This window comes from Muscardinus avellanarius (genome assembly GCF_963383645.1).
Source record: "Muscardinus avellanarius genome assembly, chromosome: 11".
Classification (NCBI taxonomy): domain Eukaryota; kingdom Metazoa; phylum Chordata; class Mammalia; order Rodentia; family Gliridae; genus Muscardinus; species Muscardinus avellanarius.
Window position 1 is genome coordinate 87,490,548 of NC_137797.1, and position 21,361 is coordinate 87,511,908.

The 21,361-nt window shown below is 37.8% G+C and overlaps 1 protein-coding gene across 1 annotated transcript in view; it reads left to right on the plus strand.

Moving 5' to 3' along the window:
• Positions 1–3,289: 3,289 nt before the first annotated feature.
• Positions 3,290–21,361, plus strand: part of TMTC1 (transmembrane O-mannosyltransferase targeting cadherins 1) — a gene marked incomplete at both ends in the record, with an annotated part of 320,957 nt that continues 302,885 nt past the window's right edge. Inside the window, 3 exon segments of the mRNA XM_080704935.1 lie at positions 3,290–3,366; positions 5,612–5,623; positions 14,283–14,452. Of these exon segments, the coding sequence (XP_080561061.1) occupies positions 3,290–3,366; positions 5,612–5,623; positions 14,283–14,452 (259 nt within the window).

Here is a 21,361-nt window from a genome sequence, read left to right on the forward strand (position 1 = left end):
GTACTTGAGAGGCTGAGATAGTAGGATTGCAGGTTACAAGGCAGCTTCAGCAATTTAGCAAGACCTGTTTCCAGGTAAAAAATAAAGAAGGCTGGGTGTGTAGTAGAATGCTCCTAGGTTTAATCCCCAGCATCACACACATACAGACATGCAAACACATACCACCAACAACAATAAAATCACTTTATAGAGATATATTGTATATTATATAGGCATCTGCTGTAAGAGTACAGTTCCACAACAAATGTACTTATTACTAACTTCAACACAACCAAGGTATAGACCATTTTTAATCTCCTAAAATACTTTCTATCTTTTTCTAGTCAAATCTCTACCTCCCACTTTCTCTCCCTGGGAAACCAACCCCTGATACAGTGTGAGTGTGTGTGTGTGTGTGTGTATGTGTGTGTGTACGGGGATGGAACCCAGGGGCATTCTAGCTCTGAGCTACACACTCAGCCCTTTTTTTCTTTGTTTTTAAGCAAGATCCATTAGGTTTCTGAGAGTTTCGCTGTGATACAGGAAGGATGCTGGCCTTGAACCTACAATCCTTCTGTCTCAGTCTTCCAAGAACAGGTTTACAGGCATGTGCTACCACACTTGGCAAAGATTTACTTTTCAACCACTCTATATTGGTTTTGTCTTCTCTAAAGTTTCACATAAATTGCATAATAAAGATAGACGAACACCTGACATATTATTCTGAGTAACTGAATATTAAGAATCCTTTCAATGTCTAGATTCTGTTACTCAGAATAATATGTCTGGTTTTCATCTACACAATTGCATTCATCAACCTTTATTTCTTTTTATTGCTCAGAGATAGAAATATATAACAATTTGTTTACCCACTATCCTCTTTGTAGACACTTAGATCGGTTCTATTTGGGGTCTATTAAAAAGCTGCCAAGAATATTTGTGTACAAATATTTGTGTAGATACATGGTTTTTTTTTTTGGTAAATATCTAAAAGCAAAGTTGCTGGATCATATTTAATTACATAAGAAACTGTCCAATTATTTCCCCAGTTGGTTGTAACATTTTACATTCTGCTCAGCAATGTATGGAAGCCCTGCACACTGTACCCTTGCCGCACTTGTTCAAACACTTTAAATTTTACCACTTCTAATGAGTGTATATTGTGTTATCTCACTGTGATTTTAATTTACATTTTCTGATGACTCGATGATATTAAGTAATTTTCTTGTGCTTACTGACCTCTCATAGACTTCTTTTGTGATGTATGTGTTCAAAAGTTTTTTCCAACTTTTAATTGAATTCATTATATTATTGCTATAACTTTTTTGTACATTTCTAAAGGAGTACTTGGTTAATATATGTTTTGAAAAACAATGTCCTATGTTCAATTACTGGTATAAGAAAAAGACCAAAAAAAGAAAGAAGAAAAAAAAGAAAAAAAAGCAAGCAAAAAAGAACACAAGACTTTTCTTCCAGTCTGTAGCTGTCTTTTCATTTGCTAAATAGTGACTTCCAAATTGCAAGTGTCCATATAAGTGTCCAGTGTATCCCAAATTGTTATCAATGGTACCAACACTACCTTCACTAGCTAACAGTCTAGAGCTATTTGATTGTCTAATATGACACATTCAGGTATGCTAATCTTTGGTAATATTGTCCAAGTAATATATTTCTAACAGTTTTTTTCAATTATACTATTCCAACTATAGGACAGTGTGCATAAAAGCTAGGTACATTTTCTGAGTATGATTCATTCTTCATTTTGAAGTTCCTGGACACATAGTTCAGTGAAGTATCATTCACAGGAATGCAATAATTTGAAATATATGAAAGTCTCCATTATTAATCATAGTTAAAAATCAGGTTTGTATGTAATCAACAAGGAAAGGCTTGGTGTCCACCTTGCAGAAAGAACTCTAGAGGGGTGTAGGCACTGTTGATGAATACAGGTGTTATTGAACACAAGTTGGCCAGTTGTGTGTCCTTTGAGGGGTACAGAGTTCTTGGTGAAATTGGAAAGCTCTGGGGAGAACAAGTGCAGAATGTGTAATCCTACTATTGGTTCCTACTCATTTGATATCCCTAGCCCCCAAAGATAGTATTATAATTACTTATAGTACTATCAGAGTACCAGCAAAGCACTACCAGAGAATACTATCTGATAATAGTATCAGATAGTATTATCAGAGTATTTATAGTATCACCCCACTAGAATTTATATAATTATTTATAGTATTAAGAGGTGAATGAACCAGATGTGGAGGTTCACACTTGTAATCCCAGTACTTGGAAGGCTAAGACAGGAGGATCACAGTTTCTAGGCCAGCCTTAGCAACTTAGCAAGGCCCTCTTCAACTTAGTGAGACCTTGTTTTAAAATAAAATTAAAATAGGGCTGGGAGTATAGCTCAGAGGTAGAATACCCCTCAGTATAACACACACACACACACACACACACACACACACACACGCACACAAATAAACATTATAGTATATTTTACTATTAACGGTGTAGCACTCATGCCTGTTTAAAAAAAAAAAAACATGAATTTGTCCTTAGTAAAGTAGTGATAATCTTATATAAATGTAAGAGGAAAATAACATGTTCATACTACTTAATTTACAAAATTATTACCTTCTTTTGTGTTTGTTCTAAAAGTATTTCAAAATATTCTCCAAATCTGAGAGGTGTTCTGGGTAAGCTACTTCCAATTCTAGTCCTGGATTATAAACCAAAACTCCTATATTTATCTGGAAGTCATGCACAAATAAGAGGATAATACTGCTGAAGCAACTGTCTGTGTGGCTACCCAGAATATTGTCAAAAGAAATTGAAAAGATGATTTTGAAAACCTCCTGGGGGTTTTCCTTTTCTCTGCTTACCAACTGGATATCCAGTCAGTCTTTACTGGAATCACTTTTACTAGCAGTGCACTTACCAGCAATATATGACCTAGTACATTAGCCTGATTCATGTCTTAACAATATATGCCATCCCTGTTCTGTTCAAAGGAATCAGAAGCAGCTAGATCCTTTTCTTAGTCTTCTATTCAGCATTTCAGAGCCAGATATTAGCATCCAAAAAACCTAATAACATGGTCAAGAAAAAAGAAAAGAAATAGCAAGTATTTAGTGGAATCAAAAGGCCTTAAATTTTTCCATTATTTTTCACTGGCTTCAGAAAAAGAATCCTTTAATAAAGCTATTTTGATGTCAGAATTTGTGTTAGAAGGTTCTCCTTACTAATAAAAACTGTTGAATATTAGAAATTATCTTGTCTCTTCACTTCAAGTTATCTCTAAAAATGAACAATGCCAATCGTTGAAAGTTCAGCATCTGGCCACTTACATTACAAATTATCTTCAGTGAAATTGTACCAGTTTGTAAGGTATGCATAAGGATTTAATTTATTATGAGAATACACCTCAGATAAAGATGTCTGATGATCTTGGAAGCATCAATATAGTATCAGATCACCCCACCAGAGTTGATAAATATTAGTTACATGTGGGGTTTTTTTGTAATACTGGAGATAGAACCCAGGAGCATTTTACCTCTGAGAGACACCCCAGCCCTATTTCTTATTCTTTATTTTGAAACAGAGTTTCACTGAGTTGCAAAGGGCCTCACTAAATAGTAGCTGAGGCTGTCCACAAACTGCAATCCTTCCTATCTCAGCCTCCCAAATGCTGGGATTACAAGCTTGCGCCACCACGCCCTGCTTATCTGTGTTGTTTTTTATACCTCTTATCCTAGGGCCCCAACAAGAAATCAACCAAGGCTGACAAGAGAACTGACAATTGTCAGTCTCCAGTAGATGAGGATTTGGGAAATTGTGCTTCTCAAATCAACTCTCAGAAACACAAAGGAAAAAAACATAGAACTCAGAATGTTTCCAGATAGTCATCCTGGCAAGGTTTATCTATTCAGAGATACTGGCTACTCATGGGATTACAGTACATGCATGTAATCCTAGGACTTGGGAGGTTGAGACAGGAGGATCACAGGTTCACAGCCACTCTCAGCAACTTAGTGAGACCGCAACAACTTAGTAAGACCCTGTTTCAAAGTATGAAAAAAAAATAGGTAGAATACCTGGGTTCATTCTCCAGTACCAAAAAACAAAAACAAAACAACAAAAAGACAAAGCCACTGGGCATTGTGGAAGGGCTAAATGAGTGATGTGTGCATGTATGCATCTACCCTCTTGAACTCCATTAAGATGTCTGACTGCAATGCACCAACAAAAATTTTTTAAAAAACCATTGCTCAGCAGAAAAACAATGCAGAAAGGAAATCCTATGCCTAGTGTTAACTGTCTTATGCCTACTGGGTGTGAATTTATTCAATTTCACTCAGAAATTTACAAGATTCTTTAAAGGTACTTCTTGTTTTAAGCTTTGAAGATAACTGTAATATACATTTTAATAAGAAAAAAGAGTGAATTGTCCCTCCCATCTCTAGGAGGTCCTCAGCACCCAAGTCCTAGGAGCTTCTGTCCATTCGTGAATACATTCATAGACTTGTTCATTCCATTGATGGACAGTAGTCTGGCTTGTGACTGGACGCAGGCAATCCACCCAGCTATGGGGTGCACTGAATTGCATAGGTAGGTAGGTAGGTCAAGCTTAGGAAAAATGTTTAAAACAGCCAGCATTTCTGAAGCTAAACAATATTTGTAAAATCATAGCATTCCTACTGTAAGTCAGTGGTGTTATATAAAGCTTTATATTTTCATTGTCTGAGGTGATTTACATGTATTATGTTTACTAAGTTTATTCAGATTTAGTTCACTACTGCCTTACATAAATCATTTTAAGACAAAGACAAACATTTTATCTTTCCACTCTGTCGACTTGAAAACTGCATCATAATTTTGTTTGGGTTTAGTATCTGTGTGTGGTGGGAAGGGGATTGGAGATTGAAGCCAGGGCAATCTATCTCTTAACTACACCCCCAGCCCTTTCATTTTTTATTTCAAAACAGAGTCTCTGTAGGTTACCTCATGCCTACCTCTAACACGTGATCTTCCTCTCAGCCTTCCAAGTACTTGGGTTACAGGTATGTCCTGTGATGCCCAGCTTGCTATGATATCTTTAAAAAGGATCTGGCTAAGAAAAAGAAGTATTTGTTGGTATTAGTTCATTTGACTTAGTTGCCTCTCATTTTTTTGGTTCTCTTTTTTTCAAGAATTAAAATAGGAAACATCATTATTATTCCAATTGAAGTTGTCCTATTTGGGAAATCTGGTTTCAATCTCTCTCATCCAATCAAAGAAGAGCTTGGGTTTGGTAGAGCGCTTTAGTATGAGTGATTCCATTTTGATTTTTAGTTTGGCCTTTTGGGGCCTTGTGAAGAAACCTAGCATAAGGCAGTGGCCTCCTACAAGTTTTGAACAACTTTAAGTGCATAATTTACATAAATTTTTGTCTTAAAAAGCTTCATTTTGCAGACCATAAAATTTATCTTTTCAAAGTATACAATTCAATGGGTTCTTAGTATACTCATAGAATTGAACAACCATCATCATTATCTAATGTTGGAATATTTTTATTATTGTGGAAAGAAATCCTGTGCTCATTAGCAGAATTAACAGCCCCTGGCAATTAGTAATCTGCTCTGTGTCTCCACAGATTTGCAAGCAGGTAATTTTCAACTAGATATTATCATATATTATCATATTTACCATTAACTTGCATTCTATTACTTTATCATTATAATTTCATCTGGAATCCTTTTTCTTTCTTTTTTTTTTTTTTTTTTTTTTTGGTACTAGGGATTAAGCCCAAGGGCATTTTATCTCCAAGCTACAGCCTCAATTTTTTATTTTTAAACAAAGTCTCAGCTAAGTTGCTGAGGCTTGCCTTGAACTTGCAGTCCTCTGTCTCGGCCTCCCAAGGACTGGGATTACAGGCATGTGCCACCGTACCTGGCTTGGAATCATTTGTTTAAAGACCACTAAATACTGGTCATCTGGTGAAAAATGTTAGTAAAATCTTTCTTTCACCTTTACTGAGATTATTTAGATCCCTAGAAGGTGGGCTGAAGCTAGGAAGAGTGATGGCCAACTTACAATTCCTCTTTACTTCTAGAGTGCCATTTTCCAGGGATTTAGAATACCCTCTAAGCCGGGCATAGTGGCGCACACTTGTATTCCCAGCATTTGGGAGGCTGAGACCGGAGGATCACGGTTCGTGGACAGCCTCAGCTACTTAGTGAGGCCCTTCACAACTCAGTGAGAAACTGTTTCAAAATAAAGAATAAAAAATTGGGCAGGGGTTGTAGCTCGGAGGTCAAATGCCTGTGGGTTCCATCCCAGACCCCCCCCCCCCAAATAGAATACCCTCTAAAGGCCCATGTGTTAAAGGATTGGTCCCCATCTTGATGCTATTGTGAGTTGGTGGCAACTTTAAGAGGTGGGGGCCTGGCGAGAGGTTCTCAGGCCTTCTGAAGTGTGTCCTCAAAGGGACTGACAGACCCCAGTTTCCTTCTTCCTCTCTTTTGCTTTCCAGCCAATGATATAAACATTCATTCCCATCAAGACTTACCACAATGAATACAAAACAATGGGCCCACAAATTACGTTCTGAAATTTTTTAAACTGGGAGGCAAAATAAGCCTTTTCTCTTTATTAGGTGATGATCTCAAATAACTTTTTTTTTTTACAGTAATGGGAACCCAGGGATATTCTACCTCTGAGCTATACCCCCTACCTTAATCCTTTAAAAAAGAAAAAGTTATGTTTTAAAAATCTGAAATGGGATCTTGCTAAGTTGCAGAAGTCCCCACTAAGTTGCTGAGGCTGTCCTTGAACCTGTGATCCTCCTCTCTCAGCCTCCCAAGTAATAGGTGCCACCTGGATACAAGCCTTTTCTTTGAAGTAGTTGATTGTGTCAGGTGTCTTCACAGTAATTGGAGCCTCACACACCTCACTGTACTCACAAGGTAAAGTATCAGGGTACCAATTCATAATGAGTGCTGGTTTCCAACAATTTCCCCCCTGGGTTTGGGGACTGTCAATGCTCTGCTCAGCCTCTCACTTGTCACTGGGGCAACAGAGACCCCAAATGTTGGGCGTGGGCTTTATCTTCTCCTGGCTTGACATTCTTTTGCTGTTAAGAATATGGTTTTATAAGGTAAATGCTATTGTTGTTTAATCAGGGTTTTTATGTATCTCCAGAAGAAGATACTTAGTTCTCCTGTTAGAGGGAGGAAAAGTCTCCCTTGCTTTTCTTTATGCCCTTGACACTCCTCTTTTCTCAAGAGAGATGTACAAAAAACACACACACACACAAAAAAAGTTCACTGTTTCTGCCATTGATTTTACTATAAATAAAGCAGAAGAAATTCAGACTTAGACCTGGAATTTATTTTATTTTGTTATATCACATTTATTTTTTAATTTTTTGTTGGTGTATTGTAGTCATACATCTTAATGGAGTACAAGATGGTAGAGAAATACATGCACACATCACTCATTTAGCCCTTCCCCAATTCCCACTCCATTCCCTCCCCCTTCACTTCTTCTCATGTTTGGTTTAGTGATTGATATGTTTGTAAATGTAAACCATGTAAATTCCCTCTTCTCTCCTCCCATCCCCTCAATTAGGTCGCCTTATTTGCTCATCCATAGTATCTCTTTCTTCATCTAGAGATCCTCCTATGACCCTTTTTATTCCTAGCTTCCATATATTAGGGAGAGCACCCGATTTTTACTTTCTGTTATAGACTCATCTCACTTAGCATAATGTTCCCCTGTTCTATTCAGTCATTTCCATGCAAATAACACAATTTTGTTTTTCTTTATGGCTGAGTAAAATTCCATTGTGAATGTATCCCATAGATTTGTAATCCACTCATCTGTTGATGGACATCTTGGCCGGTTCCATAGTTTGCCAGTTGTGAATTGTGCAGCTATGAACATAGATACACATGCATTAGTTTGGTAGTTTGGTTTCCATTCCTTTGGGTAGATACCTGGAAGTGGTATTGCAGGATCATGTGGTAGGCTCATTCCCATTTTTTTGAGGATCATTCATACTGTTTTCCAAAGTTGTTGCATTAATTTGCAATCTCGCCAACAATGTTTTAGAGTTCCCACTTCTCCACATCCTTGCCAGCATTTGTTGTTGTTTGTTTTGAATGATTGCCATTCTAATTGGAGTTACGTGAAATCTTAGGGTAGTTTTGATTTGCATCTCTCTGATATCTAATGATACTGAATATTTTTATACATATGTTGGCCATTTGAGTTTCTTCTTTTGTGAAATATCTATTTAATTCACTTGCACTTTATTTTTGCAGCTTTGGGGATGGAACCCAGGGATGTTCTACCTCTGAGCTATACCCTAAGTCAGTTGGCTGTAAGTTATTTCTGAGTCTTCTGTTGTGCTTCATGGATCTATGTTTATTTTTGTGTTAACATCATGCTGTTTTTATTACTATGGCTTTGTGGTATAGTTTGAAGTTAAGTATTATAATGCATTCTGCATGGTTCTTGTTGCTGAGAACTACTTTAGCTATTCTGGTTTTTTTTTTTTTTTCAAATGAATTTAAGGACTGGTTTTTCTATGTCTGTGAAAAATGACCTTTGTAATTTAATGGGAATTGCATTAAATCTGTAGATCACTTTTGGAAGAATGGCCATTTTGATGATATTTATTCAGCCTATCCAAGCGCATGGAAGATCTTTCCATCTCCTAAGGTCTTCTTTGATTACTTTTTCAATATTTTATAATTTATTTTGTAGAGGTTATTTATTTATTTATTTATTTATTGTGGTACTGGGGTTCCTGGAAGCCCTTCTACCTCCAGGCTACCCTTCCAGACTTATATATTTTTTATTTGGAAACAGGGTCTCCTAAGCCAGCGAGGCTGGCTTCAAACCTTTGTGATCCTCCTGTCTCCACCTCCCAAGCATGGGGATTACAAGCATGCGCCACCACACCAGGCATTGTAGAGGTCTTTTACTACTTTAGTTAGGTTTGTTCTTAATTCTCTGATTTCTTTTTTTTAATATTTTATAATTTCGTTTGAAGTGGTTTTTTACGACCTTGGTTAGGTTTATTCCTAAGTATTTAATTTTTTTGTGGAATATCTTGAATGGAAGTGTTTTCAGGATTTCTTTTTGAGTGGATTTATAGTTAGGATACATGACAGCTTATACTTATTTAAGATTTATTTTGTATTAGGACATTTACTGAATTTGTTGATCAGTTTTATAAGCTTTTTCATTGGCTTTATTGGGATTTCTAAGTATAGTATGTCATCTGCAAATAACGAGAGTTTTAGTTCTTCTTTTCCTATTTGTACTCCTTTGATTTCCTTCTCTTATTGCTCTGGCTAGTGTCTCAAGTATTATATTGAAAAGAAGTGGTGATAAAGTCTTGTTCCTGTTTTTAGAGGAAATTCTTGCAAGTTTTCTTCATTTACTATGATGTTGGCTGTGGGCTTATTGTATACTGCCTCTATGATGTTAATTATGTTCCTTCTATTCCAATTCTCTGTGGTGCTTTTAGCATAAGAGGGTGTTGGATTTTGTCAAATGCTTTTTCAGCATCAATTGAAATGATTATATGATTTTTGTTTTGGTTCTGTTTATGTGATTAATTAAATTGATTGATTTTCATATGTTGAATTAGCTTTGCATCACTGGGATGAACCCTACTTGGTTATGGTGTGTGATTTTCTTGATGTGGTTTTTAATGACTGTTGCTAGTATTTTGTTTAGCAGTTTTGTGACTAAGTTCATGAAAAATATAGGCATATAGTTTTCTTTTCCTGAGATGTCTTTATTTGGTTTTGGTATTACTGTGATATTGGTTTTGTGGAATGTATTTGGGAAAGTCCTGCTTCCATTTCATGGACGAGATTGAGGAATATTAGGATTAGCTCTTCCATAAAAGTTTTTAAAAATTAACACAGAAAACTATCTAGTCCTGGGTTTTTGTTTGATATCAGGCTCTTTATTGCTGCCTCAATCTCATTGATTGCTATTGGTTGGTTTAAATTTTCTATATCTTCTTGGTTTAATTTAGGAAGGTTGTATGTGTCTAAAAAATTGTCAATTTCTTCTAAGTTTTTCATTTTCTTGGAGTACAGTTTTTCAAAGTAAATTGTGATAATCTGGATTTCCATGCTGTCCTTGGTAATAAATATCTCCTTTTCGCCTTTTATTTTAGTAGTTTGGATTAACTCTTTCTTGATTTTGATTAGGTTGGCTAGTGGTTTATCTATCTTGTTTTTTTTTTTTTTTGAGAAAACATATTTTGGTTTTGTTGATTTTCTGTATTTTTTATTCTCTACTTCATTTATTTCTGCTCTGATTTTAATAATTTTCTCTTTTTTTACTGGCTTTGTGGTTAGACTGTTCCTATTTTTCAAGGGCTTTGAGGTGTGTCATTAGACTTTATTTGCTGATTTTCTGTCCTTATTTGGGCACTCAGTGCTATTTATTATGCATTTTCCTCTTAATACTGCCTTCAAGGTATCCCAGAGGTTTTTATATGTTGTGTCTCTATTTTCATTTGTTTTTAGGAATTTTTTAATTTCATCCCTTACTTCTTCTATGACCCATTTCTTGTTCAGCAGTGTGGTGTTCAGTCTCCATGTGTTTATGTGGTTACTATGGGTCTTCTTATGCTTCATTTCTAGTTTCATTCCATTGTAGTCTGAAAACATAGAATGAAAATGGCAAAGTATGTCACATTTTATAAAATTTTCTAGGGCTCACTTTGTAGTCCAGGTTATAGTCTATTTTGGAGAAGTTTCCATGAGCAGCTAAGAAAAAAATGAAATCTGCTATAGTTGGATGGAATATTCTGTATGTGTCTAATAGGTCCATTTGGTTTATGGTGCTCTTTAGGTCATGGGAATCTTTACTGACCTTTTATTTAGAAGATCAGTTTAGCAGTGTGAGAGGAGTTTTGAAGTCTCCCAGTATTACTGCATTGGGATCTATGTGTGACCTAATGAAATGACCAGAGTTTGTTTTATGAAAGTGACTGCACCTGTTTGGGGCATAAATGTTGAATATCATTATTTTCTCTAGCTGGATTGTTTCTTTTTCCAGTAAAAAAAAAAAATGACCTGCTTTGTCTCTTCTGATAAGATTGGGCTTGAAGTCTAATTTGTTTGATACCATAGTTGCTCCTCCTATTTGTCTTTGTGTTCCATTGGCATAGATTACCTTGCTCCAGGCCTTCATTTTTAGTTTTTTATTATCTATACTTGTAAGTTGTGTTTCTTTCAGGTAGCATATAGATGGATTCTAGTTTTTAATCCATTTTGTCACCTTATATCTTTTTATTGAGGAGTTGAGACCATTTATGTTCAGCGTGATTATTGAGAGATGATCTTTTTATTTTTATTTTTTTCAGTACTGCGTGGTGGGACCCAGGGGCATTCTAACTACAAGCTACACCCACAGCCCAATTTTTTATACTTTATTTTGAAATAAGGTTTCACTGAGTTGCAAATGGCCTCACTAAGCATTAGCTGAGATGTCTGCAAACCATGATCTTCTTGTTTCAGCCTCCCAAATGCTGGGATTACAAGTGTGCACCACCATGCCTGGCTAAGAGATGATTGTGTGTGTGTGTGGGGGGTACTGGGGATGGAACCCTTCTACCTCCGGGCTACACTCCCAGACCTATTATATATATATATATATATATATATATATTTTTTTTTTTTTTTTAATTTGGAAACAGGGTCTCTTAAGCCAGGGAGGGTGGCTTTGAACCTGCGCGATCCTCCTGTCTCCACCTCCCAAGCACGGGGATTACAAGCGTGTACCACCATGCCCAGCTAAGAGATGATTTTTGATTCCTAACATTTTGAGTTCTAACTTCTGTTTGAGGTAGTGTTTGTTTTTCTTTGCTTAGTAGTTTATTTGGTGGAAATTAGTTTTTCTCTGGTTCTGATGTTTATTATTTTTTCTTTGCAGTCAATCTCTTTGAGTATTTTTTCTAGTGTTGGTTTGGAAGACATAAATTCTTTCAGCTTCTATTGTCATGGAATATTTTTATTTCCCCATAGATATTGAGAGACAGTTTTGATGGGTAGAATATTTGGGGCTGCAAGTTGTTTTCTTTCAGCATTTGAAATATGTTGCTCTAGGTGTTTCTGGCTTTCCTGCCTTGGTTTGGGAAGTCTGGAGTTATCTAATTGGTTTGCCTTTCTATGTCACTTGGTCTTTTGCTTTTGTTACCTTTAAGATTCTTTCCCTGGCTTTTATGTTAGTCAGTTTGGCTATTATGTGAACCTTTTCTCTGATCTTATCTAAAGGGGGTTCTATACGTTTTCTTTACCTGTGTATCAACCTCTTTTTTTATGTTTGGAAAATTTTTCTGCCTTGCTTCTTTAAAAAGATTGTTCATCCCTTTGTTTGAACTTTCTATTTCCTTTTCTCTACCTATTATTCTTAGGTTTAAGATGGGCCCCTATTTCTTGAATGTCTGATTCATACTGTTGGATTGGTTTTTTTAATTATATACTATCAATTCATTTTTGGAGTGAACATCTTATAAGAGGAAGATTCTATTTTCCATGTGGTCTAACCTATTGTTGATAGTTTATATTGATGCTTTTACTTCAGTGATTTCATCCTTCACTTCCTTTAGAGTTTCTTTCTGATTCCTGTTCAGGGTGTCAGATTCTTTGTTTATTTATTTCAGGCTCTCTCTAAATTATTTTTGAAATCCTGTATCATTTCTACCATTTTTATTATTTTTTTTATTTGTCCTTCTGGCAATCTCTGCAATTCTGTGTTGTCATATTTTGTTATTATGGGGTTCTGGGAGCTCATTGTTTCCTTGTTCTTCTTCCTTCTCATAATTTCAAATTTCTTAAGTTTGTATTTTTGTTGCTTTTGATAACTTTTTTCTCATTCTGTAGGTGTCAGCTGGTGTACAAGGGCAAGTTTTGTTTTATTTAATGGTCAAAGTTGAGTGAGGAGGAAGGTGATGAAGTAGTAAATGCAAGAATTGAGTAAAGTCGCAGAAAGGATCAAATAGAAAGAGAGTTTGAGTTTAGTAATGTAATATATAGTAGAGATTAGAGATAGTGAAAATGTAGTAGGATTCTAGTAACCAATGTAGAGTAGTTAGTATTATGATATGAAGCGGATTTAATACAAGACAAAGAAAAGAGAAAAAAATGGAAAAAAAAAACTAGTAAAGGAATGGAGAGGAGAAAGTAGATATGTATGAGGGGAGAAGCTTATAAGAAAAGTAGGGAAGCCAGGCGTGGTGGCTCACACTTGTAATACCAGAATTTGGGAGGCTGAGACAGGAGGATATTGGTTCATGGCCAGCCCCACCTACTTAGTGAGGCCCTTTGCAACTCAGTGAGACCCTGTTTTAAAATAAATAATAAAAAAATAGGGCTGGGGCTCTCATTTGGAGTTAGAATGCCCCTGGGTTCCATCCCCAGTACCGGAAAAAAAAAGTAATAAAGAGAGAAAACAAGGAAGCAAACATTCCCCCCCCAAAACAAAAACATAGTAATACAACTCTACAATTATGTGAATAGTGAGCAGACTTGTCCTCTGCAGTCCTTCTGGGTCTGTGTGGATTCTTTTAGCCATTTAAGGATTACATTCTATAATAGGTTCTCAAGCATGTTTCAAGCACTCTCATTTGCTCTGTAACCTATAACAATGATGTCAGTTTATAACCTTGCTTTTTGGTCCCATTCAATGATTAGGACCCTTGCCTGGTATCTTTCTCTATGTAGGTACTGAGCACCACCAGAACTTTTCTTGCTGCAAGCCTGGGTCTCTGAGCTCTAAAAAAGAACCTGCTCTGAGACCCTCTCAGTCTACATGGGCAGCCAGTAATACTGGGACTGGATCTAGTGTTAAGCACATGTCTACACACTTTCTAAAGACCCTGAACCTGAGTCTATTCCCACCTGCATAGGCGGTGGGTGCCACTGGGACCCAATCCAGTGTATCTAGGAGTCCACATTCTCCACAGCTAGGATTGGGTTGGTCTGACTTCTCCCTGGCCACCACAATTGGGAGATCTGTCACAATGTCTGGAGGTCCTACTAGGGCTCTGCACCCTAAGGACTGTGGGACTTTTTGCCTGATTGGCCCTGGGGACTGTCTGCTAATCTGTACTTCTGCTGTGTCCAACAAGAGACTCTACTCCCACCTTCACCAGAACGAATCACAAAATCTCAGACCATGTGTGTCTATTGCTTGTTGCACAAGTTTCTGTGGCCATGATGGGCAGTCTCCCTCGAAGATGGCAGGTTCACTTACAGTGTTGTTGAGCACTCTCTGGTTCTCTGCTGTAGGTTGTGGCTTGGGTCTGGACATGAGGAGCTGACTTCTGATGAGCTGCAACCACTTACTTTGTTTCAAGTCATTGGCTTTTTTGCTGTCTGTCTCTGGAAGCTGCAGTGCCAGCAATCCTGGTTCAACGAGGCAAGCCGGTACCCTACCACAGCCAGTGGAGATGAGTGGGGTACTTTTATGCTCTTTAATTTGCCTTCTAGCTTTGTTTCCATCACCTTTCAATTCTTAGTGCTCTATTCAAATTCATGCTGTTTTCTTTTTTTTATTTTTTGATGGTACTGGAGGTGAAACCCAGAGGCTTTCTACTTCCAGGCTATCCTCCCAGACCTTTTTATATTTTATCTGGAAACAGGGTCTTGCCGCAGACTTGGCTCAGTCCAAATGGGGTGTGAGTCCACTCGCGATCGAACCGATCTCAGAAAAAGATGGACATGGATAGGGTGCCGTACTGTAGCCACTTATCTGCAGCGATTCTTTCCCCTCTAGGAAATAAATTTCTTTAAGTTCCTATTTACAGTGCTTCTGGAAAGAATCTGACATGGATCAATGCTTCTTGTGCAATTGAACACTTTATTCCAGACACAAGATTTTTTATATTTCCCTATTTCCCCGTGATTCCCTAGAAGAAAAGTGCAAACACCCAAAATACAATAGTGAGATACACATGCAAATCACCAACCCTGAACAAGACAAAAGTGAGACCTGTGACATCACAGGTCCTTGTGATTGACATCAGTCCCATGACCCCAGGTGGGTCTTGTGCTCTGAGTCAGCCCCTCTGGGCTTGCAGCTGCAGAGGCTTTTAGTGGGCAAATTCCAGAACAAATGTCACACCCAAAATCACTTGAAGAATCCATTTTTTAAGAGTTTTCTTTAACCCTTTCGGAACTTTTATTCCTAGGGCTTAGTCCAATGTCCTTCTCTATCTAGCAACCTCCTTTGAGCTGAATGGGGGACGAAGTCCGAGATTCCAGCTTTCATACATGTAGTTGGCATAGGGAAATCCGTGTACCTTTATGATGATTTAGAGGATTTCGATGAATGTCTGCTGGATTTTGTCTGCAATACCATCTGCTGTCTGAAAGCTTAAGCAAGCTCATAACACAGTTTAGCAGGTAAACACCAAGAAATAACATGAAGTTTTTAGATTTAGTTGTCAGATGTAATTCTCTAGCAGCTGAGCACTTTTCCTCAAACAATAGGCTTATTAGAAGCCTATTCCTCTTTTAATAATCCATTTCCACACCACAATCCTTCTGTAACCTGCTTTTAATCTTTCTAATTCCTTTCTTTCCCATTTGGGACAATCTTAGGATAAGCTCCTCTTCATACAAAAATGCTTTCTTATTCTCACCATATTTTCTTTCTTTCACATTTACACATCTATTTTATCTGTCCTTTGTTCTGACATAGCTATTTTAACCAGGTGGTGTCGCCCTGTCTCCAGGCAGCGCTATCACTAGGTGCAAAGGTCAAGATTCCTTCTAGCCCTTGGCTCTATTGTAATGGTTAGAATGAAGGTCAAAGATAGGAAGGAGTTCTGCATTTGTAATTACTGACTGGAATGCTGCCACTGCATCTAAATTCTAACTAGATTTTATTACCATTTGAACAAAGCTGAGGACGTTTAGAGGCTTAGACAAATTACCAGAAACTTTATTTTCCATGGACTCAGTTTCTCTCACAGTCCTGATCTTACACCACCGGAGCAATTCGTGTGGAGAGTTAAAAGAATACTAAAAGAATAATAGTTATGAAAGAATATCTCAAAGTGGAGGAGTCTTTTGGCCAGAGACGACACCCTCTCTTGGGGCTAATTGACGATTTGACTACATGGGGGGGTTGTCACACACACGCAGATGCCGAGAGGAAGTAGGTGGTCTCGGCAAAGTCTCGGTAGGGTCTCACTAAGTTGCTGAAAGCCTCATTAAGTAGCTGAGGCTGGCTTCGAATCCGTGTGATCCTCCTGTCTCAGCCTCCCAAGCACAGGGATTACAAGCGTGCGCCACCACACCTGGCTATGCTGTTTTCTTTCTCATGTTAAGACACTATTTTCATGGTGATTGAGATCAAGTTTCAGCAGGACTGATGTGTGCTGCTTCCCTCAGTTGCCATCTTCCTCATATTTATTTTATTTTGTGGCACTGAGGATTGAACCCAGTGGTACTTTACCACTGAGCTACATCTCTACTTCCGATTTATTTTTAAAGGGTCTCCCTAAATTGCCCGGGCTGACTTTGAATCTGTGATCCTATTTTCTCAGCCTCTCAAGTACTGTCAGCCTCCCTAGTCACTTGGCTTATAGGTATGTGCCACCATGCCCAGCTTCCAGACATACTATTCTTTCTTTCTTTCTTTCTTTCTTTCTTTCTTTCTTTCTTTCTTTCTTTCTTTCTTTTGGTACTGGGAATTGAACCCAGGGGAATTCTACCTCTGAGCTTCACACCCAGCCCTTCTTGTGTTCTATTTTGAAACAGGGTCTTACTCTGTTACTAAGAGTCTAAGTTGCTGACACTGATTCAAACCTATAATCCTCCTATTTCAGACTCCCAAGTACTGGAATTACAGGCATGTACCACCATACCCAGCTTTATTTTGCAATAAAAAATAAACAAACACCAAACACCCAAGATTTTCTTGAAAGTCCTAGGAAATGGATAACTTTGGGAAAATGTGGGGTTATTTATCTTTTTTTTTAAAAAAAAACATACTTTTATTGATGCCTTTTATTCGTACATCATCATGTAATTTAGAGTGATAGTGAAACATGTGCACACCTCACTTATCTTTTTATTTATTTATTTATTTATTTTTTTTGCGGGTCTGGAAAGGAATCCAGGGGCATTCAACCTCTGAGCTACACCCCCTGCCCTATTTTTTTATTCTTTATTTTGAAACTGAGCCTCACTGAGTTGCAGAGGGCCACACTAAGTAGCTGAGGCTGTCCACAAACCACGATCCTCCAGTCTTAGCCCACCGAAGGCTGGGATTACAAGCATGTGCCACCACACCCGGCTCAACACTTGTCTTTTTTATGACACCTTTAAAAAATTTTTTCCAGTTCATTTTCACCCTACATTCATCTTTAGAGAAAATTTTAAAAGGTTTAAGTAGATTGAGGAAAGGTAATAAACATTAGTGATAAAATAGCCAAGTAACTTTGCTACCTGTTATAGTAGACGATTCCCTCATAACCAGGGGAACTATGAAAAACTTGTCATTTGAAGTAGAGGCCATGTATGATAAAGGTTAATGTTTTGAAAGAAAAATTATTAACATCTATTTTTTTTGAGAAATGATTCAATCCAGTCAGTCAAACTGGAAACCACAGAGATGCTGTGTGACTCATTAGCAAGGGAGGCATTCACTGGTGCCGGAAATTGAGAAGGCTTAAAATCGCCATCCTAAAACCAGGACAAGCCAGTTATAAGTCCAGTGAATTACAGTTGTCCAGAGTAGATATACAGGTGAGGCAGTAACCTCATTGTCATTCAAAATAAAGGCATGTTGGGCTGGGGATGTGGCTCAGTGGTAGAACACTTGTCTAGCATTGCAGGGTCCTGTGTCTGATACCTAGTACTGCAAAAGGAGGGATTTAAAACTGGTCAGGAAGCTGAGCATGGTGGCACATAACTTGTAATACCAGTACTTAGGTGGCTGAAACAGGAGGATCACAGGTTCATGGCCAGTGTCAGCTACTTAGTGAGGCCCTCCTCAACTTAATGAGACCCTGTTTCACAATAAAGAATAAAAGAATAGGGATGGGTATGACATGGAGTTAGAATGCCCCTGACTTCCACCCTAGTACCACAATAAATAAATAAATAAATAAATAAATAAATAAATAAATAAAGCAAATGAAGCAATTAGTTCAGGAACAGGTGTGAGTAGTTGAAGCATTAAAACTCTGCTACTACTAATGAAAGAAAGTTAAATGGAATCATCCTTTATCCATAAATAACCAATTTGGGGGCAGAAAAGACTTAGTAATGATAAATTATACCTAAACCTATGTTTATTATATGAGTATTTATTTGTGCCTCAATTTTTTTAAATGGCTCATTACTTTTCATGTTTTCTAAGCATTTTATTCATAAAATACTCCAGTATTGCAATTAATTCTTGTATAGTAATTTTCACATATTTGAAGAATAGTAGAAGCTCACATGCAAATTTTCTTTTTAGTTAGAAAAGAGAAAAGTAAAAATAAAGGTGTATCCTAGTAGCAGGAAGAACCTGAGCCTAAATAATAAAACGTTAAAGACAGCTGCTTTTGGAAAACAACAATATGGTTCAGTGTGAAATATAAACTAATAATAACAAAATGGATATAAATCAACTAGCATATTAACAGAAAATTTATATGGTATGTTTCCAAGCCAAGCAAAAATATATTTAAGTCTCTCTTTAAAAAAAAAACTCTGAAAGTATAAAGGATGTAGTCTTTTTAGTCCTTAAAATTTTATCAGAGATACATTCATTGAAATAAGAGTGATAACATTCAGAGCTTAAAAAATTAAAGATAGCCAGGCATCGAGACACATTCCTGTAATCCTAGTACATGGGAGGCTGATACAGGACAATCACAAGTTCAAGGCCAGCATCAGCAATGTATTGAGGGCCTCAGCAGCTTAGTGAGACCCCTGTTTCATAATAAGAATTAAAAAGGGCTGGGATGCAGGGCGTGGTGGCACATGCTTATAATCCCTGCCCTTGGGAGGCAGAGACAGGAGGATCATGCAGGTTCAAAGCCAGCCTCGCTGGCTTAAGAGACCCTGTTTCCAAATAAAAATATAAAATAGGTCTGGGAGTGTAGCCCGGAGGTAGAAGTTTCCAGGAGCCCCAGTACCACCAAAAAAAAAGGGGGGGGGAGCTGGGATATAGCTTAAAGGTAGAATGCCCTTGGGCTCAATCCAAGAAGGAAGGGAAGGAGGGAGAAAGGAAGGAAAGAAGGAAGAAAGGAAAGAAGTACACCTATAATACCAGTACTTAGGAGGCTGAGACAGAAGGATTGCAGGTTTGCAGCCAAGCCTCAGCAATTTAGCAAGGCCCTCTGCAACTTAGTGACACCTCGTTTAAAAAAAAAAACCACAAAACAAAACAATAAAAACAAAACAGTCAGTCTAGTTCAGAGATAGAATGCCCCTTTGTTCAATTTCCAGTACTACCCACCCCCCCAAAAAAGATAAAAAAGAGGAAGGAAAGAAGGTAGGTAGGTAGGTAGATAGAAAGGTAGATGGGTATGAAAATACTAGGTATTGCTTGCTTGCTTGCTTGTTTTTATTTTCAGTGCCAGAGATTAAACCCAGGACCTAAAGCATATAAAAACACTTTGTAAAATACTAAGCTTTCATTTACCTGGGAGCTGCATTATTCTGTGTTGGTATCTATGACTCTTAGTAGCCACTGTCAGATCAGGTAAAGGGGTTTCAACTGCCAGGCCAACCTATGTCCAGAGGATCCTTTCTAGATGGCTATGTGGAGAGCCATCCTAGGGCTGCTCTGGAGTCGTGGTGGGAGACTATATCAATGGGATAGTTCAGTTTTATGGGCATAGAGAGCCAGAGGGTTTATGTCACACTCCATGGGATAGCCGTCACTGTCATTACTGGTCCCAACTCTGGGGAGCTATCTGGATTTTTTTTTAAAGTATAAATGGAAAAAAACCCACAACAACATTTGTGTGTTTCTACAAGTGGGTCAGCCAGGACAGCATACAGGGATGTTTCTTAGAAGGTAGGTGTAATGCTCATTTCTTAAGAAAGGGTTGTCAGAGGGCTAAAGCACTCTTCCAATTCCTCAAGCTACATGCCCGAAAAAGAATAAAAATCACTGAGCAAATGGGAAACGAAATGAAAGAACAGAATCTGCGACTGTGAAGCAAAGATCTGTTTCTACTTTGTCTTCTAGCAGGAAAGGGCGCAATATCCTGCTCTTAACAAAGACGTACGAAGACTTGCAATTAGGTAAAAGCCACCACCACCACCCACGGCAATAATCTGGCCACCTCCTTCACAATAACATCCTCAAAGATGAATTCCGGAAAGGATTTTGCATTTTTTGAGAAAGCTACCATGGGGTCTAAAAAGATTCACTTATAGCTCTTGAGATGAACTTGCACATGGAAAAAATAGTTCAAGAACTAAGACAGCAGCACAGTGAGAAAAGAGGGGGAGGGTGTTACTTCTCAAGGGAAATTGTTCATCTGCAGTTATAATTTTCATTTCTTGGCAAAGAAAAACTAGTGTGATAGGTACTTCAACTCCTTTAATAACACAGGATGCAAGCCTTGTCATTGACGTATGGCAGGTATTTTATTAGGTCCTTTGCGCCCTAGCCCATTAATTTTGGCTGTCCCAAGACCATTGTTTGCCAAGAATACTTAAACTACCTGGAGTGAATTACGTGCATAGGACTTCCCCTCAGAGGTGGGCCTGCTTGTGTGGGTGTGCAACCTTGTAGTCAGTCACGAAGGGTACTTTGCTTAGACGGACCCAGTCCTTGGAAGGACTCAGCTCTCAGTACTCAGCACTGATCTGCCATCACAGTCTTGAAATCTTTAGTAATTTAATTTTATATTGAGTCCCACAAATGATGTAATTAAAGCTGCTAAGGGGTGAAATGGGGCAGAGTGGACCTCAGGATCCTCTGTGAGATGGTGAATTCCTTAACAAGATTATCTTTATAATTCAATAAAATGCAACAGAGTGTGATATTAGTAAACACCTTAAAACAAAGTGTTACCATATAGCATAAAACAATTCATAATGTTTGGTGTCATGAATATTTTATGTGAGTCATTCATACTGACCTTCATTCATCATTGACAACAAACTCACACTCACACCTGAAATTCGGGTGTCAACTCCTTAGCAGCAGCTCTTATGTGGTGATGTTAGATTTGGGGGGGTTGCTCTTTAGCTGTTTAATTTTTTTTTAGTTTTGTTTGTCTATTTCTGCAACTTTGCTTAGAGACTCAAAATGGGGAAAAAGAGAAGGGCTTACCATAACACATAGGGGTATACTGCTATTCTGCTTAGGGAGTATCTATCCATTGAAAAACTTTGCATTGCCAGGC